The 26767-nt window shown below is 47.8% G+C and overlaps 2 protein-coding genes across 2 annotated transcripts in view; one reads left to right on the top strand and one right to left on the bottom strand.

Moving 5' to 3' along the window:
* LOC134494511 (lymphocyte antigen 6E-like) overlaps positions 1-26767 on the top strand; it is a 256021-nt gene that overhangs the window by 9940 nt on the left and 219314 nt on the right. The gene's annotated exons all lie outside the window — the stretch shown is intronic.
* On the bottom strand, positions 1352-26603 carry RHPN1 (rhophilin Rho GTPase binding protein 1). Its single transcript, XM_063299724.1, has 15 exons — positions 26172-26603; positions 18398-18513; positions 15331-15459; positions 14028-14103; positions 13034-13111; positions 12579-12703; positions 12104-12270; positions 11067-11254; positions 10708-10864; positions 7683-7802; positions 6064-6258; positions 4436-4512; positions 3455-3601; positions 2593-2751; positions 1352-1555 (listed from the first exon to the last, which is right to left on the bottom strand). The coding sequence occupies exons 1-15, from the start codon at positions 26274-26276 to the stop codon at positions 1352-1354; spliced, it is 2043 nt and encodes a 680-aa protein (XP_063155794.1). The 5' UTR covers positions 26277-26603.

Below are 26767 nucleotides of genomic sequence, written 5' to 3'. Positions count from 1 at the left end.
CCTTGTGTTTTGGAGGTTCAGGGCGGTAGCCCTGCCCACCAGCTTTCAAGCAGAGGAGGGCATTCTGGCACCAAAGGAGAGCCTTGGTGGCCTCACAGTCCCAAACCGGGCATATTGTCCCTCAGTGACCAGAATTCCAACCGCCACCCTGTGCAGCATGCCAAGCCAGATAAACTGCCATCCTGTGCAGCTCTGGGAATGGAGGTCCTGCAGCAATTGGGGCATCCCAAGAGGAGAGTTTCCAACTGCCCCCAGAAGAAAGCAGCTGGCACCAAGTTGGGAAGAAACTCCATGCCCTGCTACTCTCAATGGGCTCTAGGACAGGATCTTCCAAACATTCTGTTGCAGAGGAACTTTTTCTGGAACCCGTCAACAGAAATGGGACGGTTTCCCCATGTCTAAGCACAGGTTGGAGGAGTGATGCAAACTAGCTGCACTTTTGATCCTAAAACAAACCAACAAGCCAGGATTTAGCACTGATCTGGAGCTTTTTAGAGTGTTCAAAATGCTCAGCATGGATTTCCTCACCGACGTCCTGAGGACGACCCTGAAGAGGAGGGAATATAATAATTATCCTCAATCCTCAACAGGAGACTGAGCATGACAGAGCGGATGGAAGTGACAACATCTACCAAGAATTTTGTGGTTGACCTGTCGGTCTCCGGAGTTCTCTTCCCCGAGGGTGGGTCCTGCACACACTGTCTTGAAGCCAACATGGGACGCTTTGTGCTCTTACCCCCTTTCCTTCCCATGCTAGGAGCTGCACCCCCCTTTTCTCTGAGGTGGGCTGAGGAGAACTGCACCATTCTTCCCAAGGACAGGCCACCCCACCCCACCCCACCCCAAACCATCTTGGCTGGCTGGGCCTTGGTGGACTCCCCACCCAAGCCATTCCTCCACAGGGCAACCTTTAGGCAAGTGTGGTGGGCCCTCCGGAATTCTTTTGGCCTGCTGATACTGGCAGGATGAGGCTACCTTGCAGGCTCATTTTCCAAAGAACTTGAGAAGCAAGTGCTCCGTCCATCCAGCCTAACATCCAACACTGCCCAGCCAGACACCTCCAGAAAAAATTCACAAACCAGGCAGGCAAGATGGCCGCAGCTCGTCTCCGGTGTCTGGTACTAGAGGCAGACGGCCTATAGCCACGGGGGCTCATCTTAGCTAGCAGGGATTGGATGGTGCAGAATTACTGTTCTCCCAATGCCCATTTTGCCCCGAGAAGCAAGACTGCCACGCTCCAAGTTCCACCGCCCCGACGTGAGCCTGGGTGGGCCCAAAGACATCTGCAGGGAGGGCACCCGGCTCCCTCTCCAGTCCAGAGGATGACAGGCTGGGCAGGGAGGTGGGCGGCTCAGCGGGCCAGTTTGTTATCCCCCACGGCGGTGAAGGGGAGGGCAGCGCTGCTGCAGCTTTTGCTGCGCTTGCTCTTCCTTCCCCAGGCGAGGAGGGCCCCAGCTCCCTTGCTCGGCAGCGGCGTCTTGCGGTTGTTCTCTTTGTCGCTTTTCAAGAGGGCCCCTGCCCCGGAGGCCATGGTGGTCGGCTTCTTGTCCACCTTCTGGACAAAAAGGAAGGCCAGATGATCACGACTAGGTTATTATCCCGCAGAAGAATAATTCCATAGATTACTCTTCTACCAAGAAGGATCAAGAGCAGCTTAGCAAAACAAACACAGTGTATTTCCCAGATAGCTGGTAGAGAAACAGAGTTGACTCAACTGATGCTTGGCTGAGAATCACCACAAACAGCAGCCTGAATTGGAACCCCCGCCCTCAAAAAAAAAAAAAACCAGAATAAAATAATGCCTTGGAGTTTCAAGACTAGGAGAATTCAGGCCTGGTGGGGCCACTAGATTTTAGAGCTAGTCAAAAAATCAGAATTATCTAGCTGTCTTTGGGCTGAGTGTCTAAGTCTAAGTTGGCCTGAATGTCTGGATGCTCACCGAACACAAAGCGGAAAAAGCACCTTTGGGCAGATGCAGAACCTGGGACAGAAGGCAGCATTTGGATTAACTGGGCCCTAATTCTCTCTCTACACACACACTCTTCCTAGCTCTTCATAGTTCAACCACAGCTATAGCGCATGGGGACCATGCCCATGAAAACGCTGGCGTTAGTGCGTGCCTGTTTGTGTTAAAGAGCAGGAGCACGGCAGAGCAGAACTTCGAGAGTCTTCTTCAGGGTCCAGCAGCCTCCCTGCTCCTCAATAACAAGAATCATTATTTGTATAAGTTGCTACCCAAACACTTCTTTAGGCCAGCCCTGTTTTAGTGTGCGCGTGCATGCGTGTTTGCAGGGCATATAGACACGCACGCTTGTTGACTTTAAAATCCAGGATGAGTAGGAGTTGAGAACAAACTAGGAGTTGGTTCTTTGGTGCAGGGCCATCCCCTCCTTCTAGGTCAGTGCTGTTTCTGACCTCTGCCGGTGATCCAGTCTAGGGGCTTTAGCCCAAGAGGATCTGAAACAACACTGTTTTGTAAAAAATAAAACTTTGCCAACCCTCTCTTGGAGACCCCAACGCCCCAGAACAATTGGGTTCCACCCTACCCCCATCATGCACTGCCCCCACCCCATCATCCTTGCCTTGCCTTACCGCACTGAGTCCTTCTGTGGGCAACAGGGTGATCACGGCCACCTTCACCCCCTCCTCTCCAGCCACCTTCAGCAACTGCACCACTTCTGCGTGTCTGGACCACCTGCAGTCTTGGCCATCAATGGAGACAATGTAGTCCCCTTCTTTCAGACCAGCTTCCTGCAAAAGTAGAAATGGGTACATTTGCTGGAGCTTGTTCAAATGGGGGAGGGGGGGCTGGGGTGGGGGAGACCGTGGGGATGTTAGCCAGGAAACAGTGACACAAGATGAACACACCACAGGAGGGGCATGGAAAAAAGGTAGGGTTGGAAACAGATCGTTGAATTAGTTATATCAAAACAAACTTCCTGTTGTTTGCCATCCAGCAGCTGGTCTTCTGGAGGTACAGCATCACCAGTTGTGGAGATTGGTTTACCTCTCATGGTACACGGCTGCTGATAGACCGTCCTTCTCCGCCATTAATTTTGCATACTCTCCCTTTGAAGCTGCCCATGTTGGCCGAGGTCACCCCCTTCTTTGTGACTTGTGTGATGACGTACTTATTTGTGTGTCCAGTGACTCAGGTTCCATGTATCTGTTCACCCATGCCCAAAAGTTCTTATAGAAACACAGGACTACCAGTTTTGTAGATAGCTGCAGCAGCGCTCATTGGCCTGAAAACCAACCCAACTGGGCAGGAACCAGCTGACTATCTGACCAACTCTACTGGGTGTTCTTGAGCTTCTACTGAATAGGCAGCGTTCTCCCAGCATCAGGATTCCACCCTGCCCCAAGACTGCCTTCCTAACACACCTTGGGGACTCCTGTAAGATTTCCAAAGGAACTGGTTCCCACCTCTGCCGTAACAGGACTGGCAACTCACCGCTGCACACCCACCAGAGATGATCCCAGCGACCAGGACCGGGGAATCACCTCGGAGGGTGAATCCAAAGCCATTTGCTCCACGGACCAAGTGCACCATCCGTGGGGGATGCCACTTATTCTTGGCAGAGAAAACTGAAAGTGGTCCCTGGGAAAAAAAAACAGATGATGCACTGTAAGACTGGGAGAGGTGGGGTTGGGGTCAGGACCCATGCTGAAGTTGTTCATACGTTACGCTTGTCATTCTGATCACTCTTCCCCACTAAGTAGCACTCACAGACAGACTGTCTCCAATCATGAAAGGCCCACTGAACCACCGTGGCTAATAGCCTCAGATAGAATTTTCTCCATGCTCATGGCTACTCCCGACTAACTGGGCAGCAAATTCTGAAGGTTAGTTACAATCTATGCAGGAGGAAGCAGCCAAGCAAATGGTGATTCTTCTTTTGAGGTGGTATCAAAACTTCACATGCTTTGGTCATGGGAGAGGAGGAGGAATGGCCTAGAAAAAATTATTTCACTTGGCCAAGTTGGGAAAAGTAGAATAGAAAGATAACATGTTATGTGAATGGACAGGATCACTAGAAAATCCTTGGAAGAGCTACAGATTACCCTCGGCAAAGTTGAAGGAAGGATGGACAGGATCAAAGAGATTATGAAACTGTCCTTGGAACAGCTATTAATTATTGCTGGAGACAAGTTGGGATGGTGAGCACTTGTTCATGCAATCTCCAGAAGCTAGAATTGACTTGATGGCAACGAAGTATATGAGGAAACTCCCATTTTACTCCAACCATAATCTTGTGCCCATCAACTTTCCTGGGTGATCCTGAATGATGAAAATGGGAGAACCATGCAGTGGTGTGCATGAGTGTACACTGGAAACCACAACATGCAGAAAGATTTCAGCTCTGATTCTATGAGGGCAGGATCTTTTCTGTCTGCACAAAAACAGTCCCCTTGCAGGATGTCTCAAACTTACCAGCCTATGAAAGATGTCTGTAACCTTCACCTTGGAGAAGTTGGGAGATTTGATTTCAGGTCTCTGATGTGTTTTGGCTAAAAGAACACAAGAAGGGGGAAAACGTTGCAACTTTGGAACCTGGTTTCTTCCATTCTGTAGTTTACACTGAAGATGGATCCAAGACAGAAACATTTGTGTGTTCTCCATGCTTCCAAATACCTACAGAATTTGACCCTGGGCAAGTCCCTAGCCTTCAGCCTACAGAGGTACATTTGAAAAAGAGCTGGAATGATGCTTAGAATTTCAAAAGCCATGAAGAGAGAGTTTAACCCAATCCCAGTGAGCATAATTGGATTCAGTCCTCTGATCCTTCATGAAACACCAAAGCAACGTGCCTTTGCCACCAGTCAATGGAGGTCATCTGCCAGATTGAACCTGAGCATGGCACAACCACTGTTGTTTTGTCTGCTCCAGTGGTTACTCTGGAGGGGGCAGGACTTGAGGGTCCTCTTGGACACATGGCTACCATTAGAAGGGCAGGTGGAAGCTGTGTCCAAGGGACCTTCACCTTGCTTTGGCCAATGCGTTAGCCACAGCCCATCTGGACACGGTGACAGTCATTCACGCCCTTGTTACCATCAGGGCAGACTACTGCAATGTATGGCAAGTGGTGCTACCCTTGAAGACTGATCAGAAACTTTAATTAATGCAAAATGTGGCTACCTGCATGACAACAGGCAACAGCTGTTACAGCCATGTGGCACCTAAGTTGTGGGCGTTGCATTACATGAGATTTCCGGGCACGAATTCCAAGTGTTAATTTAATCTTTAAAGCCCCACTTGGCTTGGCTCTTAGATATTTGCAAGACTGCCTTCTGGTACCACTGCTCTGTCCAGGACGCTCATCCTGGGTGGGTGGGGACGTTGCATGTTCTCCACATTTTTGAGGTGAGTCTGGTTGGGTCTCAAAGGCAGAGCTTCCCTATGGTGCCCCCTCCCTCTTCCAAAGAGCCTTCCCCAAGAAGTTAAGAGTGGCACCAAGCTTGGCATCTCTTTGGAAAGCTATTCATGTTAATTCACCCATGTTAGGGCTGGGCACCTGCAGTTACTGTATTATACTACTGATACTTTTATTTAAATTACTTAGCGCGTTGGTTTTATTGTCTGGTTTTAATTGCTCTGTGATTTTTTTAATGCTTTTCTTTTTTGTAAACTGCCCTGAATCATAAGATCCAGTCATCTGTGAAGGGAGTAACTAACCCAGTCCTCGGCAGACTGAACCCTACAGTGCAGCACTTCCATCGGTGCTATGAACCGCATTGCCAGCGAGAGCTGTAATTCTCAACCGGGGTCTACATACCCATCCTTGTAATCAAGATATATTCTAGACGGACAAAAGAACCCCAAGAGGCCCTTGAGCTGAGCTCAAATCCTGGTGACCACAGAGATACACCCCCACATTTTTTTTTTTTGGCCACAGAACAGAAATGGCTTCATACTGTCTTCTTCTGGGGTGGTTTCTCAATGCCCTTGTCTAGCTGATGGCTCCAACCAGGCCAGATCTAGACAAGGCTGGCAGGTGCTGCCACCTGATGAATCACGACCTGCTGGGAGATGAAGCCCAATCCATCAACTTGCTCACTTACGATGGATGTCGGGAGCCTCTGCTGTTTCAAAGAAATCTTCCTCATGGTCAATTTCGGAGTATTTGCTGAGGGAACGTTTGTGGGCAAACGAGAGGACCTCCTGCAGGATATCCATCTTCCTCAAGATCTTGCACAAGCTGTGGATCCTCATGGCCTCCTCGTGCTCTATTATGGCTTTTTTTAAGTGAGCTTTCCCTGTAAAAACACATGTCTGCATTGGAGAACGAGAAATTACAGTCTACCATATACCCTATCCCATCCTTTCCCTTTCTCCTCCTCCTCTCTCCCTCTCATTCTCTTTTTCTTTCCTGGAAGGACCTGGCTGATCCTTCTTAAAAACACCTCAGTGCACTTCAAACCTGCCCTGCCCATCAATGTGATTCAGAAACTGCCCTGACAAAGGAAAAGGTAAAGGTTTCCCTTGACATTAAGTCCAGTCGTGTCCGGCTCTAGGGGGCGGTGCTCATCTCCGTTTCAAGGCCGAAGAGCCGGCGTTTGTCCGTAGACACTTCCTCCGTGGTCATGTGGCCGGCATGACTAAACGGAACGCCGTTACCTGCCCGCCGAAGCGGCACCTATTAATCGACTCACATTGGCATGTTTTCAGACTGCTAGGTTGGCAGGAGCTGGGACTAGCAACAGGAGCTCACCCCGTCACGCGGATTCGAACCGCCGACCTTCCGATCGGCGAGCTCAGACAGTGGGCTAAAACCTGGTATTCTTACCATAAATGAAATATGATCATGTGAGTGATGGAACTAGTTGTATTAAAGGTGGAAGTAGTTCTACAAGTAGTAGTTCTACAATTCACTCAAAAAAAGTTGACCCTCATGGGAGCATGTCTGTCATGTTCTGCCCAGGAGTGGGTGTGAATGTTGGCACTTCCAGAATCCACTACCAACTAAGTCACAATACAAAGGTCTGGTTGGTTGGCTGGGAGGCAGAGATCTAAAGAGATGGATCCCCTTGGGTGATTAACAAAATCATCATTCTAGGGTATGGCAGCCATGACAGTGTGATCAAAGTTCCACCAAGGTGATGCACATAAACAACAGGCGGAGCTTTGATCACACTGTCATGGTCATCATCTTGACACTTTTGACGATACCCTACAGAGATTCTTGCAACCCCCTGTGGGAATGCTTCACAATTGACACATCTGGGTTCAGGATCTCCTCTGAGATCCTTTTGAACCACAGCTAGGGTCCCCACAGATGCTCAGAAGCAGCTTCTTGCAAAGGCATCTGCTTTCCACCCATTCACACCCCCCTTAATTCTGCAAACCGTGGAGGACAAATGTCCTTCTCTCTCCGGGGCACAAAGCCATACTTGGCACCAAGAGTCAACGAAGAATTCTCCTCCGCACCCAGCGAGGAAGGCCAGAGACGGGTATACAGTTTCAGAGTGGCCAGTGGTATGGTGAGGATGGCTGCTTTTGTGGAGAAATACTCCCCCCGTTTTTTGCGGGGTGGCTCACCTTTGTGGCTGGTCAAACATTTTACAAGTTGTGGTAGCCCTAAAGTTACCTCCTCAAAGCTACCTGCAGCTTAGGAGACCTCTCTGCTCTTGACTGCCTTCTCACCCTCGTTTTGGCCCCCACGTTTTGGTGGGTCGCTCACCCAGTCGTCGGCGCTCTTCCTGGTCCTGCAAAAGCAAGCGCAGAGCAGGTCCTTCAGGCGTGGAGACGTGAAATTGGAGGAAAGCTTTTTCATGCTCTGGAAAATCCACCTCAGACGTGGCTGCATAAACAGAGAAGGCAGACGTGGGAGAGGGGATGGAGTTTGCCAGACATCTCTCTGCCTAGAAGTTCGGAGACATCTCAGAGAGAAACGGAGGCTCCGGAAGAGGCGGCGGAGATCCCCCTACTTTCATTTAAACTGCAGGAGAGGGGAAAAACAAGGCAGTGCAGCTCTCCAAGCAAATTCAGGGCAAGCTATTCAAAACAAATGCTGCAAACTGGGAAGGAGGGTATGTAGAGTACACAAGAAGTGTCTAAAACATGCTCAACTTGTTTGACAACCTTAGACGGATCAAATCCTGCACTTGATGGGAAGAGAGAGATCCCGCATCCCTGAGATCAAATCTCTCCTTATCCTTGTTTGCCAGCTAAAGCCTGGACTTATTTGTTTAGGTAAGGACGAAGTTCAGGATCACGGATGCCCTAAGCAACGGAGGGAGAGGAGGAGCAGTTCAGCAAGTGATCCTGGTTTGCAGAGGGCCGTGGAGGCCTTCTCTTCTGACTTTTGTCTAGGTCTCCAACCCGCTGGGAAGAGCTGCAGCTGTGAAATGGTGGAGATCAAACAGGCAGCCAGCCAGCATCTGAACGGCATGGGCAGACTCGGATGTCTCAGCACAGGTGGATACACAGGCGGGAGCCTGTCCTGTTTGGCACAAGGAAGTCTAACCTCAAAGAGATCAGCCTGGACTTGCAAAAGGAGCGAGCCACGGTTATGGCGCGGTATGGGAGCTGAAGGTCCACACTGACCCTGGAGGAGAAAACTCAGAAACGGTCTTATGCCGGAGATCAGACAGCACTGCCTCACCCAGCGGTGAGGAACATTTTTTCAGGCTCAGGACCACCTCAGGAGTGGGTAGAATTGGGGCAAAAAGTTTGTTTGTTTATCTATCTATCTATCTATCTATCTATCTATCTATCTATCATCAATCAATCACATTTATATAGCCACCCATCTCGCAGTAAAGTGACTCTAGGGGGCTTACAATAAAAACTGTCACAAAACACTAAATGAAAAACGACAATTAAAAGACACTGACGCTATTAATAACAACAAGAGAGTGGAGAGAACGGATGTTAAAAACAATGCAGCCATCTCATCAGATTGCCATTTCCTTGAGATCCCCAGGCCTGCTGATAGAGCCATGTTTTAAGGCAGGGTTCCTCAACGTTGGCAACTCTAAGCTGTGCGGACTTCAACTCCCAGAATTCCCCAGCCAGCTTTGAAGAGTTGAAGTCCGCACAGCGGACTGTTTTAAGGGACTTCCGGAAGGATGTCAAGGATGCCAATCCCACCTAGTAAAGTCTCCCTCCAGTGACTCCAGAGAGAGATCCATATTGTTTTCTTGGCAGCAATACAGGAGAGATTTGCCACTGCCTTATTCCAAGATTGGTTTTTCATTTTCCAATCTAGCCCAGGCCCTGGGGTCTCCTCGCAATGCTTAGCCTTTGAGCCCAGAGAAGGTCAGCCAGCTGCTGTCACCTGCTACAGCTCATTTAATTGTAATTGTAACACAGCTGCAATTTAATTAAAGGATGGTCAACATCTGATTGTATTTTCCCTCATCAGTACGGGAGATGATGGTAAGTTAGAAACACAAGTCTACAGGAAAGCTACCCACACCAACCAAGTGCTCCACTACCAAAGTAACAATCCAACCTCCCACAAGAGAAGCTGTGTAAGAACATTATTCAGACGAGCACTTACACACTGCAGCAACCCAGAACACCAGAAAAAAGAAAAAGAACATCTGCACAGCATTTTCCAACAAAATGGATACCCGCTCAACTTTATCAAAAAGTGCCTCACCACCCAACCCACTACAACCCAACCAAGGGAAGCTATGAAAAGGATAACACTGCCATACATCAGAAACATCTCAGAAACCACCAACAGACTGTTACAACTGCATGGCATCACCGTAGCACATAAACCAACTAAAACTCTTCAAAACATCTTAAGCAACCCAAAAGACCCAGTAGCCCAAGAAGGAAAAACAGGAGTTATTTACAACATACAGTGCAAAGACTGTAGCAGCCACTATGTAGGACAGACAGGCAGAAGACTAGCAGAGGCATCCACGAACACCCACTGGCAGTCAGAAGACACGATGAGAACTCCTTCATCTCACAACACGTGGACAGACTCAACCATAGTTTCAACTGGGAAATGGTGAGCATCCTCGACCAAGCCAAATCCAAAAACGCCAGAGAATTCCTGGAAGCCTGGCACTCAGACAGAGCAGCCATCAACAGACACATAGAGGCAAACAACATTTACACACCATTCAGAAGAGACAATAGAAAAGCCAAAAGAGCAGGACACTCCCTTGCCAGTCATCAACACTCAGATATGCAAAAATCAATGCTAGGATTAACACCAGATGAACCATCAAACAGCACAATACACCCTAATCAAGGAACTATTAATCAACCCAGCAGCAAACAACAGCCCAATCAAGGAACTCCCAAGGAGAGAACAACACCCCTTCCAACACAAGCAGGGCAAGCCACGGTATATAAACAGGGAGCAAGGCCCACTCCCTCTTCGCACTGAAGGTGTTGCCTAGTCTGGCAATGAAACGTCTGCAAGAAAACAACAAGGCTCAGAGAGCACCAAGGACTCCACTGTATTTTCCCTTTCCAGCCGATTAAAAAAAGTTATACTTTCTGAAGGACTCTGGAAAGACACACCAGGCATCAGAGGAGAAGCCTTGGCTGACTCAATCCAAGTTCCTTCCTTCCAATGTTGCTTCTTAATCCTTTAAGAGGGAGGGAGGGGTTCCACCATGTAAAGTGGATGCTCTACAGCTCAGATCTGGTTTCTCCCTATATAGTGGTCCTCTGTCTCCTCCTCCTCAGGCATTCCTAGTCCTTCGCAAATGTGAAAAACACTGGAGGTTACTCACATGGGCAGTCACAAAGTGCAACAGCAGCGTAATAGTGTGAGAGGGCCTTGAAGTGTTCAGCTTTGACACGCACCATGGAGGCCCAGGAGAAAGGGACGTAGTCTTTGACGTGGGGTTGGGCCACGGTCTGGTGCACCAAAGAGTAGACCTCTTCCACCTGGGGAGGCAAAGATGGGGTAAGCTGAAGATGGGATGCTGCAGGCAACTGTCCAAGGAGGCAAGGAAGAGGACACTGTGCCGTGATGGCCGTCAGTAGCACAGCTGGCTTTGCTTCCATAGCATTCAGCATCATGCATGGTCCCCTCTGGTGGGACTCAAATGCCTCTGACCCCTCTTGCACCCGTGCTTGGATGCCCTACCCGGGCTGCTTCCTGGGCAAGCTGCAGATAGGTGAGGAAGTCACTCTGGACTCTGAGTAGGAGGACCTTCTCGAAGACACATTCCTGCACCTGGGCGATCATCAGCCGCACCAGCATGTTGAGGGAGGGGCTGCTCATGTCGAGACTGGGGGCATTGGAGAAGTTCTCCTTCAGGTAGTTGAATGCTCCTGCAAAAGGAGCAAAATGGTGGGCCTGAGACGGAACAGCCCACATTTGTCCCAGCTGAGAGTGAACAAGGTTCAAGATTTAAAAGATCAGCAGGTGCAGATGGACATCCAGCTAGAAAATGCTCCAAGGACCTTGAAGGAAGGTCCCTCTTATCATCCTCCCTCACGGTGTTCTTGCAGCTACGAGGAAGCTGCACAGGAGTACTAGTATAATACATAACTCAATTAAGCAGTAGGATCTTATGGAACTTTTACAGCTGGCTAGATAAGTGATCTTCTCTGGCTGTGCAACCACACCTTGCTCAAGACGGAGAGCTCAGTGGGTATCCCCTCTCTCCCACCTGCCTACATATTCTGCAAAACGTGTGTACAATGGCCCTAATTGCAGCCCCAACACCACGGAGTCAACACCGCCGAATTCAATGTGATTTTGTCTTGAGTACCCAAGCAAAGGACGAAGAGTCTTCATGTTGGTGTGATTTGTTTTACGGTTCAGCTCTGTCAGTACTTCGAGACCTAACTCATAAACAATTCCCTGCAGCTTTCTAGGAACAGGGCTTGAACTGGCAGTGAGAAACTTTAGAGATGGATTTGCATCATGGTTAAACTAACCTCTACTGAGTTGGGGGAATTTGCAGTTGTGGGGAGCCCAACCATAGACTTAGGTTGGGTGAACCAGGGGGTGGCATTCCGCTACAGAATTGGCTCATTTGCTGGGCACAGGGTGCTGTATGAAGATTGAGCTGCATTCTGTTAATCTGGGCGTAGGGCAATGGGTGGTATGAATCCAGCCTCGGCTTTCCCCCAATAAAAGCAAGTGCTGAAACAGAACCCTCCAAGTCCACGTACCAGATGCCTTCTGGAACGCTTCAATGGCACAATCCACGCCTTGCAAGGAGGTACGGTCCTGGCGTGCCCCGATCTGAGTGTGCAAAGCCCCGATATTAAAAAGCACGCTCCCTTTCTCAAAAGCCAGGGCCCGCTGGTGAGAAGGCACTCCTGTGAGCGAATCATACCTAGAAAGAGGAGCAGAGCAGTAACGCAAGGACACTGGAGGAACAGCAGCGTGGGAAACCTCACACTCCAAGAGGGGGAACGTGACCGAGTTAGGACACCCACCCATTTCACTGCCTTGGATAGATAGATGGATGGATAGATAGATAGATAGAGATAGATAGATATATAGATATAGATAGATAGATAGAATGGATTCTTTGTTACCAAAACAGTGGTTAGGGGTACGTTTGGATGGTCAGCCTTCCTCTGCTGTCCCCATCCCAGACACTTTTGATATCTCTAAGCAATATTGACAAGGTCCACTGACCAATGGAAGAAGAGTCCCAGGTTCTTATTGGGAGAGAAGAAACGGTTGTCGAGGAAGTAGAGTTGGCTGTAATATTCCATCAGCAGTTCAAGCCCCGCCTTGTTCCGGCTAGGAGTCCGCATGGCCTGTTGGGGATGAAGGACACAATAAAGCAGAGAGGCGTGCGCATGCCCTGCACGTTGCATTCCAAAGAACATGCCTTCCCTTTGCACATCAGACCCGCAGCGGTTCGAATCTGCGGCAAGCCGGTGGGAGTCCCAGATTCAACGTCCTGCTCAGATTACTGACAAGGCAGAAGCATCTACCCATAAGTGTACGACAATCTCGTAGTGGCGGGTACGGCATCGTGATCCAAGTTCTAGAGTTTTGATTGTGATGCTTCTCCTGCCACCTCGCAGACTTTGACCCCCCCGGACACTCTTGCCCCAAACCCTTCTTTCTCAAAGGTCACACACCTGCCGCAAATCCACAAGGGTTTTCAGCTCCGCCTTGTACGAGTCTTCGTCCTCGCCGTAGTGCTCCCTAATCATGGCCTACGGTTGGGCAGAAAATGAAAACGCAGAGGCCGTTGGTCTTGGGTTCGCTCATTTTCCTTAAATTCCTACCTTCGATGTCACTCAAAGTGCTCCAAAATCAAACCAGAGCAGTACTGGAAGTAGGTACAGGCAGTCCTCGACTTGCCCCATTTGTTTAGTGACCATTCAAAGTTACAATGGTGCTGAAAAAAGTGACTTACGACCGGTTCTCGCACTTACAACTGTCGCAGTGTCCCTGTGGTCACGTGATCAAAATTCAGGCGCTTGGCAACTGGCATGTATTTACAACAGCTGCAGTCTCCCGGGGTCACGTGATCGCCATTTGTGACCTTCCCAGCTAGCTTCTGACAAGCAAAGCCAATGGGGGAAGCCGGATTCGCTTAACGACCATGTGATTCATTTAACAACTGTGGTGATTTGCTTAATTACCATGGCAAAAAAGGTAACATTGGGCATGACTCACTTAACGACTGCCTCACTTAGCAATGGAAGTTCTGGTCCCAATTGTGGTTGTAAGTCGAGGACTATTTGTATTTGATTTAGGAACATTTTGCCCTTAGGTAAGAAGTATAAGGGCTTCTTAAGCAGCATCTTCTTTCCTGCAGCAGCCCACTAGGGAAAGAAGCCCCTCTGCAGGGTCCTTCTAGCCCCTCTCCCCCACTATGCTTCCCCAAAGATGGGGACCCACAGCACACTGCTCCTGACCACGCAGCCCCCATAATTTTTCTAGCAAGCAGCTGTCTTCAACTACATCCCGCCTTCCCAGAGAGGCTTGCCACACTCCCCCAAGAGAATCTCTGTTCTGGAAGATGGTGGAGTCAATGAAAAAGCCAGCGAGCCTCAGGGCTTTCGGCATCCACCTCTCCGCATTCCTCAGAAGGCCAAAGACTGAACCGCCACACAGCCTACTTACCTTTAGGGGACCTGCCCAGTCCAGGTCTTTGGTCTCCTTGAGCCCCAGTGGAATCATGGGGACGCTAATGGAGTCACTAAGAGAGAGACAGTGGGGAGGGTGAGATCCAACGTTGGGGGGACAGGTCAAATTACTTTCAGCTGCCCACTCCCTTAATGCGCTCAGCTCCACGACAAGAGTCCTGCAGAAGATGCGCCTGGGGCCTTCCCTGTCCCAAAACAATGACGACTGCTTTGGGGAGGGGCAGGGGAAGAGAGAGGACCCCTCTCAGGAGCTGGCCACGAAGAGAAAGGCGACAGACCAAGTCAGCAGCCCTTGTCTGGTGGCCCACCGGAAGCAAAACGACATTCCTAAATCAAGGAGATTCATTTCATTATGAAGAACCCACCAACCTTATGCTCCTGCCACCCCATTTAACCTACAAGGAGCAGAGCAAATACATCTATATTATTTGAATGCCAGGTGATCATAAACCATAGCCACAATGAAGGAAGGGTTAATTTTTCCTAAAGGACAACAGTGATGAGCATCTAGGAAGAAGAGGTGGCTCTGACATTCAGCAGGATCTTGTTTGTGCAGGCTGTGATGACCATCCCTGGAATAACAAGATCTGCTGAAACCTGGCCTGTGGAAATGCTCCTCCCTCACCCTCCCCGTACCCACGTGCTGCTCCCCACATAAGCCACCACTGGAGATTACTTAGCATCTGGTGGTAGTTGGCAAGTTTGTGTGGCCTGTATCTGCAGCCACTTTAAAAGCTTCTCACGACCATGTGAGGGAGAAGACTCAGGGAAGGCACAGTTCCCTTGAAGACTGCTCATCACAACTTCATGCTGCAATTCTACCGAAGAGTAACCGCTCAGAACACAGCCAATTAAGAGTGATTCTGTTGATCTGGTCAACGACCTTGCTTTTTGTTCTGGAACATGTTCTGAAACATGCAAGAGTTCCTCAGTGGACGAGTCAACATGGAAAATTTGCCAGGGATTTGGAAAGCCATGAGGTCTGCTGGCACAATTCCAGTTCTCTTTGCCTCAAAGAAATAGGTTTTCCAAGAGAACTAAGCCCTTTTGTTTATTTCTCAGGAAGAAGGAAGATAACTCAGCCACAGTGCACCTGAATTGCCTGTAGAAGGTCCAAGATTCAATTCCAGTGATCTCCAGTTAAGAGGGAAAAGGAACAAGAGGTGGGAACTCAAATCTCTGATAGAGCAGGGGCAACTTCATATGGATGTCCCCAACTCCTGAAGCCCACCTCCAGAGGCTTCCCCCCTCCCCAAACTGGCAGCTGCCATTCACCTTACCTGTCATTCTGATAGACTTCCATGCAACTGTTCAACTCTTCCAATTCTTCCTTTAGCAGCTGCAGGTTGGAGTTGACATAGCTGAGTTCCAAAGCAACCGTTTCTTTTACTTTGTGGTTACTAGTGGCCCTTATACCAAAGCAAAAGGGGGGAAAAAACTTACTAAGCTTCATACCATGCCTGTCCTCCACACAGTTGAGAGATCTTGTTTTATCTTTACTACAGACTTTTGATGCAGTCTATGCAGAAGAGAGTAATCGCCCAACATCCATCCAGTGAGATTAAAGCAATCTTACCACCCAGATGTTAGGAACACAACTCCTGGAATTTCCAGCTAAGCTCTGAGCAACTACCACTTCCAAAGAGCACTGTTCAGTGGGAATCTGGATCGAGGTTCATCGATCAAATACAAATTTCTAATTTGTATTTCGTACTACTTCTCATATTTGCAAAGGACAAACAGCTTCCTTCACCCCCTGTGGGGCAGGATTTCCAGAACACAAAACAGCATGGAGGGATACTATTAGTGTGAGGTGTGTAAAGATTCCAAATACACAGAGGAACTGTTTGCACGTCCCCTCCATGCTGGTAAGATTTACGGGTGGTTGGCTTCACTCCTCTATCAGCTTCCAAGGTGCTTCTTAATTACGGTGCTCGGAGACTCCTCCACAGATTCTTTCAAATTCTAGACAAATTAACTATCTGCGCTTCCCTGCCTTTTCCAATCTCCTTTCCACACTCCTTCAGCTTTTAAATGGCTCGTTTAATAAGGGCAAGGCAGCCTTTCTTCTCCTCCACCACCATTTGCTTCTCAACTTATGCAATCTCAGCAATCTTGTTTTGACAGGTCCTGGGAATGCCACTGAGGAGCTTCACAGCCCAGTGTCACAGGAGCAGGGAGGGGGGGACTCTGGGAACTGCAATTCCCAACGCTCGGCATTTCCATTCATGCTGAGCCAAGGGAGTCAGTGTCATGCCGTTGACTGAGATAAAACACTGTGGATGTGTTACAAAATTGTGGCATGGAGGATTCCTAGATAGAGAGCTTGCCTTCTCTTGGTAGCCTTCCTCAACTTGCCGCCCTCCAGATGTGTTGGAACAGTAATTCCCAGCCCCATATATGTGGCTGGATCATGTGAACTGCGTGCCCAACCCGTGGAGAAGCAGAAGGTCGCATCAGCCTGGCTTCCATCGTCAGGCCCAGCAAAAGGGTCCTAATTTTTCGACTTAAGTGACTTCCCACCTAGTCACCCCCTTCTCCATCTCTGTTCAAAAATGGCTACAGCTGGCCTCATCTTTGATGCATTCCTTTCTTTTTCTTCCACGACCCAACGGGACCATGACACCTTCTCCAGCTTGGTGCCTTCAAGACTCATGGCTAAAACATTGACCTGTGACAGGTTGTTTATCGGCTGGTTTACTGCCACTCTGTCTGATGCATTTGAATAAACTAGCAGATTTGTTTTCCATTTGCTTTTCAAAGGAGGAGTTGAGCATACATTCGGTACGGCACAGCTGAGGACAGGATTATACCAACTGACCTTCTGGAATATCTGCTCTGGGTCTTCCAAACCTTATAGCAAATACCTTCTCTCCCTCTTCCAGCAGCTATGCCATGCCTCTTATTAATTCCTAGAAATATTTCTGACCCCCACCCCCAATTCCAGTCCCTGGCAGTCATTCCTGGTCATTAAACAGAAGCTTCTGAAGAAGCATTCTGCAGCTAAATAGGGTTCAGACTGAACTTACAAATAGTGGAGGCCTCCTTGTTTTGTGTACCACAAATCAACAAATAGATAAATAACTGCAGACCTTTAGTTGCAATACTAAAAAGTAGGTTTTAGGAGAAGTGTTCAGGATTTTTAAAAAAAAAATTAACAAAACAATCCCAAGTTTTGCATTATTTGAGCAACCAGCTCTGCAACAAATGAATAGATTCTTTTTTTCCTTTTGCTGCTAGATCCCCTACTGTAAAATATAGTGACACGATCAGGCAAGCAATCCCGAGATATGCAAAAGCTTTGTTCCAGGTTTTTATGCATGTTGGATCACCTGCCGCGTGTGTGTGTAAAATGGCACCGCCCTTTCCACCCAGTGCGTAACGTGCAGTGTGCAGAACCTGGAAACCACCTGTATACCTTTTTTTGGAATTGTATATAATTATACAAAACTGTTGGAAATTGCATTGGTTGAGAAATTAGCACAATGGCAATGAACCTTGAAAAACCCTTAAATGAAGACATTTGGGTTTTTTGTTGTTGTTTGTGCACAGACCGAGCCAGAAAGAACACTTACCGTGTTTCCCATAGCTACCTATGGTTGCAAAACTTGGACCACGAAAAAACTAGACAGGAGGAAAATGTGGGGTTGGAGAAGGCTCCTGCGCATTCCTTGGTCAGCAAAGGTGACAAACAAGCAAGTACTGGAGCATGTAAAACCAGACATCCTGTTGGTGGGCAAAATCACAAAACTCCGCCTTCCTTCTTTCAGCCATGTTATGCGATTGAACTCGCTGGAAAAGGCAGTTATGCTCAGAATGGTCAGCAGTAAAAGGAAACAAGGCCGCTGAAAAACACGGTGGCCGGACACCATCAAAGCCGACACCAGCCAGAGCATGAAACAACTATAAGAAGCCATACAAGATCGGAAAAAGTGGAGAGAGCTGGTCCATAGAATCGCCAAGAATGGATAGCACCACCACCATCATCCAGAAAGGATGTTTTGAGTGTTTAAAACGCCTGTCTCCCTCCTTCTGAATAGTGCATGGCCATGTGTGGGCATTGTGTGTGTCTGTAAATGTTTTTCTTTCCTCCCCTTGTTAGTTTCTGCAGAATGCTGAGCACTGGACAGAAACAAGGGGGTGGGAGACACACGGCTGGCCATTTAGCCAGAACTCTGCATACCAACACCCCACGTTGCAGCTTTATGTTCTTTACTTTTAAAGCAAGCAAAACAATTCATGCTTACTTCTTTCAGTGACTTGTCTCAAAGTCTCAAAGAAGGAAGCATTGTTATTAGCAGTATTATCAGCATTAACCTTTATGATGCTAATTCGGGCCATGCCAACCTGAAAAGGTTCTCTGCACCGGTTCTCATCCTCATTTCTTTGTTGATCTGCTGGTTGATGCGTGCACGGCGGTGTTGCAACTTTGTGCGTTGCGACTGGGCCAAGGAATCGCAGCCCTGCCAATAGAGAAGTTAAGGTGAAGAAAAAACTTGCTAAGGCAAGATCTCCTTAGCTGGGAAAAGGCTGATCTAAAAGGCAGAAATCAGTGGCGGTTTTCAGCCACCTTCTGAAATGTTTGACTTATTTTCCTATCTTACCAACTGGATCTTTCAAGCACAAGTTAAATTAAAACCAAGGCTAATACTTATCTGGCATTTTCCAAAGGGCGCTTAAGTGGTTCACACATACATTATTGTAGTATTGCATACCTATTTATACAGCAGAAGGAAAAATATTTATTTATACAGTGATCTTGCTAGAATGAATTTACTCTGCAAGATTAATTTCAGATTTGGGAGTAATACACATGGTCATCCCAACCTTAAGGATATTTTCTTACAAATTTCCCTCAAATTCCGGTGTAAACTACTCTCAAGGAAGGGTATTTATTTATTCATTTATTTGATTTGTATCCTGCCTTTATTATTTTTATAAATAATTCAAGGCAGCGAACATACCAAATACTCCTTCCTCCTCCTCTTTTCCCCACAACAACCACCCTGTGAGGTGAGTTGGGCTGAGAGAGGGGGACTGGCCCAAGGGCACCCAGCCGGCTCTCATGCCTCAGGTGGGACTAGAACTCAAATTTAGGATTGTAACCTTGGAGAGCTGGTTTCAAAATGGAACCATGAGTTGACTTCCCAGCTTAATTTCTAGAAAACACATTTACTAATGTTTCAAACCTCTCCAAATTTGATGGAAGTGAAAAAAACTTAAAAAAAAACCTGCTTCAAATCAAAACTACAACACTCTGTTGAAGTATTTCCAATCCTCTTTTAAATGATTATTTTCAACATGCTTTACTTGGGAGTAATTACTACTGAACTCAACAGAACATTTTTCCAATAAAACACACATCAAGGAAAAAATGCTCAAAAATATTTGTAAGTGTTGGATAAAGCGAAGGCGTTGAGGGAAGATGCAAATTTATTGTTAAATAAATTTGCACCTTCCCTCAACATCTTCACTTTATCCAACACTTAGGAATATTTTTGAGCGTTTTTTAATTGTTAAATAATCCCAACGAAGAAAGAAGTCTAGTTTTTCGAAGATTTGATGTGAGAGCAACAGGGCTGCTCATCTGGGGGGAAACCAGTCTTATTGTAAGTAGAAACAATTCCTGTAAGTGGTGAAATGGAGCTCTTAGATTTTCCAGGCCAGGGAAGAAAAGGTTCTTTGAGAGTGAGGGGTGAGTCAGCAAGAAAGAACATGCTGGGATGACCTTCAGATAAAGCCTGCTTTCCTTCCACCGGGACAAAGAAGCCCCCAGCCTTAGCAACCGAGAGTGCAAGTATGTCAGAATTCCTTTAGGCTGGAGTCTTTCCCCCTCCCCAAAATCCCCATCTTGTTTAGCAAGCTGGGTACAAAAAAAGAAGAGGACATTCCATTCTGCTGAAGTCCACAGCGAAGTTCACTTTCGCAGCTCAGATCTATACCACTCTTCTCCAGCTGGATGCCCATCAGGTGTGTTGGGACTACAATTCTCAGGATAACAAGCTGGCATGGCCAATATGTCCTCAACCTAGTTAGCAGCAGACTTAAGGAAAGGGAGGCTAATCTAGGGGACATTTCCCCAATTCATTCTGGGCACAAAAAACAGGTCCACAAAAAGTCCTAGCCCAAGTTTAACCATCTCTACTTTTTCATATGCATCTCTGGATCAAGTGTAGGAAACCTGGAGAAGGTCAGATTGACAGAGGCAGGAGCAGAAATACTTGGCTAGTAACTTTTTTGTTTAGTTAGTGTGATTTCAAGGCTGCCTGAGTCCTGAACATAAGAATGTAAGCCATGCCCTGCTGGATCGGCCCTCTGGCCTATCTAGTCCACAGTTCTCACAGTGGCCAACCAAGGAGGACCATCAGTCTCCCAGAAGATGGCCTTCGGAGTTGGTCCTGCTGCCATTAAGGCTAAGAGCCACTGATCCCCAGGACTTCCATGAATTGGTCCAATCCTTTCTTGAAGCCAGCCAAGGTGGTAGCCAGCACCATGTCTCATGGGAAACTTTTAGTCTGTTTTCGAACCACCTAGAAAAATATATCCCCAGTCCCACCATTCTCCATGTCAAAGACAGAAAACATCTTTGGAGACACCTTAGTCTCCCTCTGAAACATGCAAACTTATTCTTCTGAGACACCCTTCAGATGGGTAGGACTTCAACTCCCAGAACCAGACTCCAGCTGGCTAGGGATTCAAGGAGTTGAAGTCCATCACATCCGTAAGACACCAGGTGGTGAGAAGGCTATCCAAATCCATAAACTGACCCTCACTTTTTTCTATACAGCTGGGTGGGGTGTGGCTGTATTTAGATTTGCTAAAGAGAGAGGCTCTTTCTGCTGACAAAGAACACCCTGAAGTTATCATCATCAGTGGTTGCACAATCCTAAGGCATTTGTTTTTGGCTGCTCCTTCTGAACTTGCATCCAAATGTAACAAGGTACATTATCAGTCTACTTCCCTAAGTCAGGAACAAGCGGGAAAGAAAACACACATTCCCATCGCACGTTTCCCTATCTGGGTAAACAACATTTTGCAGAATGTAGGAAAGGAGTATGGAATAGTAAGCCAAAGAAATTACGGGCATGAGATAAGAGAAAAAAAAGGAAACCGAGTTAACAGAAGAGAATATCTGTAACTCAGGGTTGAGCTGTGGAGTCCTTGGTGCTCTCTGAGCTTGGTTGTTGGCTTGCAGACATTTCATTACCCGACTGGGTAACATCAACAGCACTGATGATGATACCCTAGTTGGGTAATGAAACCTCTGCAAGCAAGCAAGCAAGCTCAGAGAGCACCAGGGACTCTACAAACAAAGTTAAGCCCAATTTACACCAACACTATTCACAATTCTACTTCTCTATCCTGGTAGACCACCTGAGAGGTCCTTGGAGCAAAAGAATATGAACTTAAGCCCCTAACCCTGCCAGGGATTTTAATGTTCCTCTGCATTTGCACTGCCCTGTATCTTCTCCTGCAAGGCACTAAGCACAAATATGGAAGGCAAACAATTATTCTGATAAGCCTCTGGATGAACACGTCTGAGGACAGAAGGTGGGACTCTCTGATCCTTTTGCTCCAATTTTCTTCTGGTACTGGTTGGCTTGGGTTGGGGGAAAGTAAGAAAAAAATAATACTGGTAGGTGTATGCTAGCGTATTTCAGACATTTCTGCACCTGCTTTTTAAATCACTGGTACAAGGAGACCAAAAATTAATTCCTTGGCTAATATATAAAATAAATAATACCCAAACCCAGGGAATTTACCAGGCATCAGGTCTTTGTTACCTAAGGGGCACTGAATCCTGATATTTATTGCCTGTGACAAACTAGGGTAAGAGTGCCATTTAATGATGGTGAGGCCACTCCCAGCCCAATCAAAACAATATCCAGAGATCTCATGCCTTACAGGGAGTTGGAAAAAATCTGAGGCTGGCATAAAGCCAAATTCCCATAATCGCTGAATGAGCTCTGGCTGGGGATTTATGGGGGTTGAAATTCAAAACATCTGGAGAAGACCAGCTTCAATGGAGCAAGCAAGCAGAGAATAGACATTTTGAGATGCAGCTTTTTCCTGCAACGTAAGCATGTGGCTGGTGGCAATATGAGGCAACTGATCAAGGAAAAATAAAGGAAAGAGTCAAATTCTTAGGCACAGGAAGTATCAGGTGCCTTCTTACAAATTCTCTTCCCCATTAGTGCATTTTGCAATCTTTGGAAGGGGGTTAGAAAACCACTGTATAGGTATACTGTATACCCTGCGAGGGACTACAACTTGGGCTGACTCTGTCCTGGGGCCTAAACTGGGTTAATTTTAAATCTGGTTGGTCTCCTTGTGGCTTACAATCCAGCTTATCTGCTGAGCTCAATGTACTGTGTCCCAGAAAATGGGTTGATTCAGTCACCGAGTTTTGCCCACCCAACCAAATAAAGCATTGTTTCTCAGCTTTGGCAGCTTGAAGATGTGTGGACTTCATCTCCCAGAGCTCCCCAGCCAGTGTGCTAATACGATAGACCAGTGTTTTTCAGAATTGGCAACTTTAAGATGTTGGACTTCATCTCCCAGAATTCCCCAGCCAGCATAACTGGCTGAGGAATTCTGGGAGATAAAGTCCATACATCTTAAAGTTGCCAAGTCTGAAAAACATGGAATTAGACTGATGGTTAAAAAAGCCAAGAATTAGCTTGATCCATGCAGCCAGGTCAGAGACTTACACAACCGGATTATTTTTAAGGGCAAAAGAAAAATAGGAAGGGATGGGGGAGAAGACTCCCGCACCATCCTTCCCACTTGCAAAACAACTGTTAGTTTGCAAGAGGCACACCAGGTTCCCTTTGCCAAAATCTGGCTGGGAGGCCGAGTTAGTAAGCAGGCACAGGAAGCAGATGGATGAAGGCCTTCTGACAAGCAGCTTTTATTCTGCAGAAGAGATAACAGCCAGGAGCCTGTTGCCACAGCAACCCTAACCCCTCTACAATGCATGCTTAGGGACACGGGGGGGGGGGCGCACCTTGGCTCCTATGCTCCCCTCCCCTCTTAAAAACTCCTGATGCTCATCACCCAGATTTGGAGCTACAGCCACATGGGCTTTGGAGAGAGAGAGACAGCCCCCCCATTGGATGCCCTTGTTTTCAAATCAGATGGACAACCGGGGGCTTCCTGAATGCTACAAAACAGGAGCCAACTTGGTGGTGGTGCAAAATATTCTGGAGAATGAGTTATTTTCTATCATTATTGTTCCTTCCCTCCACATGTCAATCTTGCAGGATTCATTTATTATTTTAATTTATTTTCCTAGGTCTAGTTTATATGGCTGCCCCCTTGCCAAGCGCCTGTGGGTGGGCTAACCACCTTGAAAACCACTTAACGGAAACGTTATAAAATCCGAAAAGGGGGGAAAAAAGCCAAGAAACCCCATCTATATGGAATCACAATGCTATCACTGTACTGTGCCAAAGGTCTTAAGAGATCTGGGAAATTATTTTATTTTGTGGGGGTGAGGTCTGCGTGCTTTGGCATGGATGGGCACCACATTGCCGAGCACGCCGGTGATCCATCCCATGGCTTGTTTCACTCTGCCTTAGTGCAATGTGCTAGTCCTGCCTCAGTGGTTTGTAAACCATGGTTTCTGGCTCGGCGCCATGGGTGGACCAAGTCACTGTATGTTTGTCAACAAGCGACTGTCAAAACAAACTGTTTCTCCCCTGCAAGGGTAAACCACAAAAAAAAAAACAAAAAAAACCCCACCCACTGTGGAGGTGCAACACATTTCTCTACCTCTCAGATAAAGACCAACGCTTTAAATGAAAATACGTAAGGATTTGGTATCAGAGAAGTTCAAGTTAATAACTATACAAGCCTTCCCAATCCTCATCAGAAGTTGTGACCAGATTCAGATGCTTAATGTGACAAAAGAGGGAGGTTATTAAATATCTGGGGACTAATCAAGTAAGCTGCATTCAGTTCATTTATGGAGTTGGAGGAGTTAGAGATCATCTAGCCCAACCCCAAAGTCAGCCACAACATATCTGACAGAGGACCATCTACCCCCTGCCGGAATACCTCTAGCACAGGAGAACCCGCCACCTCATGTGGCAGCTTGTTCCACTGTCTGAGCTACGGAGAGGATCTTCCTTCTGACACGTAGCCTGAACCTCCTTCCTTGTTCTTCTAAACCCATATAAAGCTCACTGAAGTGCTGTCTCGCTCAATTCTTTTATTCTTCCCACTGACTCAAAAAGCCTGCTCTGGTCACCAAACCCTCCTGAAAATTATTGTAAGGCGCCCAGAGTCCCCCCGGTGGGGAGAGATGGGCAGTGAATAAATTTATAAAATAAAATAAAATAAATAAAATCTGTGCCCCACGAGTACTTTAGTTCCACAGAAGGTGGTGTTTCTGGATGAGGCAATGGTATCATCCTGTGGGTGTGACTGCACTATGATGTGGCTTTTATGACAAAACCTCCTCAGTGCCGATTCCCAGTTAAGAAAACCCAGCTGTGTGCAAACCCTTCTGCATCTCTCTGGTCTTCCAGTATCTCCCTCCACCACAGAGGTTATTTTCCCAAATGGCATTCAGCGAAGCTCTGCTTTCCTCAATCTGATACCTTCCAACGTGTTGGACTGCAGCGCGGCCCCAGTGAAGTCAGACAGACAGTTATTTCTGGATTTCTAAAGCCAAAGTATCACCCCGCTGAACATCCTCACGCCTTTTGCAGATCACAGATTCTCTGTTGCCGTTCTGGCCTCACGTAAGAAACATTAAAGCACCCAACCAATGTTCTTTTGCTGCTTCAAGTCAACAAGGAAAAGCCCTTTTTTTTTTTAAAATTCTAGCATAAGCCAGTTCAGGGAAGAACCAGCAGCTGCTGCCCAACTAGTTAAAGATTTGGAACAATTCTGAAAACTAATGTTTCTCCCAATTACAGGCAGTTTTTTAAAAAGTTCAAACATGTAGTGTGTAACCAATGCTATTATGATTTGGAGTTTTCTTGCATTTACTGTTAGAAATTATGCTGGTCATCTAAGTCATCTCCAGGGGTATGACAACAACTATAACAAAAGCAAAAAACCTCACTGAAGTGCATAATCCCTCAATTTTGTTTTTTACAGTGATGGGTTGCACTTGCAAGCCTCTTTGTGAAAAGTCACTTCATCCATTCAAAAAGACACTTAAGGGGTTGTTCAGGTACCCCCTCCCCTCAAACATGAATTCAACAAACACAAGATTTCAGGTTTGTTGACTTTAAAAAAAAAAGAGCTAAATGGACCTTTGCAAGCCTATCAGAAATCAGGAACTGGCTGGCCCACATATATGATAATCAATGGATTAGGAGTGTAGATTACAAAAGTTGTTTACAAGACAGTCACAACCACACGGAAAGATTAAGCAATATGTTTGCAGGTAGTGTTATGGAAGAGGATGTCTCAAGAGGACTACCCTGGTTTCCCTTGCCCCAAAGTGGCCTCCAGAAACGTTCAACCTCAGAAAGTCCAGGTGGTAATCAGCAAACCTTGTCTGGAGGTCATGCCCAAACCCACCATCATGGTACAACTGAGGCTGATGAGGAAATGAGTCCAGCACCAACCTTTCTCCTAAACTGTAAGCTCGCTGGAAGCACATCAGAGGTAGTAGAGCAGGTGAAGAACCGGGATGGGTTTCACCCTGAAGTATGACTAACCTAAGGTGGATAAGAGCCTCGGAGAAGATGCTCCTGAGGAACATCAGAAGAAGATCCTCCTTTCCTGGAGTGCATCCCTGCATCACCCCCGTCTCCTCCATCTCAGGGAGGTTGTGAAACCACTGACAGGGGATGACACCTCTCAGGACTGCAGACAGGCAGGCACTCCTGGGAAGTCTGAAAAGTTCATTCCACCAGGACTGGAGATGGTGGCAATATGGAGGGAGACAGAAAGGGCTGGTTGCTCTGCTTAGCCTTCCCCAGGGTGGTGCCCAACCATGTTGAGCTCCGATACCCCCAATGTCTAGGCTCAAAGGTAAGGAAAGCGGACATCTGGCAGAGAAAAGGGCAAGCGGGGCTGTTGGCAGAGACAAATCTAAAAAGGCACAGGCAGGTGTCTCTGCCCCCCGACCCCCCCTCGCCCCCATCCCCTTTAGCCTCACCTTCTGCAGGCTGCCACTCTGGAAGGGGTGCCTCGGGAAGGGGGACTCGCAGGCTCGGTCCCCATCCGCCTCCCCTCCGGGGGGGCCCTCCTCTTCCGGGGTCATCTTCGCTGGCACCAGCTGGGCATCTGTCCGGTGAATTGCTGCAGCAGCGCTCCCCCCCCCCCGATACTTTGGCAACCCTTCGGGCAGAAGGGCTCCCGGGGGACCCTTTTCCCGGCTGGATTGGGGACAATGGAGACCCCCTCAAAGGAGCCCTAAGAGCACCCACCTGCGGAGGGCCCCACCCCAGGCGACTCCGGCGAGGGGATTTCAGGGCGGGGGTCCCGACTGCCGTCTCCCACGGACCGCTCCCCCGGCGGGGCTGTGCCCGCGCCCCCGGGTGACCCCAGCGCCTCCCTTCCGATCGCTCCCGATGAGGCCAAATCTGCTTTTGGGGGTGCGGGGGAGGTTGCAAAGCCTGGAGGTCTGCTGCCAACCTTGGGGAGAGGTCTGCAAAGCTGGAGGGGCTGCAAAAGACAAGGGGGGCTCATGCATCCGCGGGACCCCCGTGCCTGCCCGGGCGCCCCCGCCTCCCAGCCCCGTTCCTGCACTCG

Source organism: Candoia aspera, chromosome 3 (assembly GCF_035149785.1).
Source record: "Candoia aspera isolate rCanAsp1 chromosome 3, rCanAsp1.hap2, whole genome shotgun sequence".
NCBI lineage: Eukaryota > Metazoa > Chordata > Lepidosauria > Squamata > Boidae > Candoia > Candoia aspera.
This window is presented reverse-complemented; position numbering and strand designations above follow the sequence as displayed.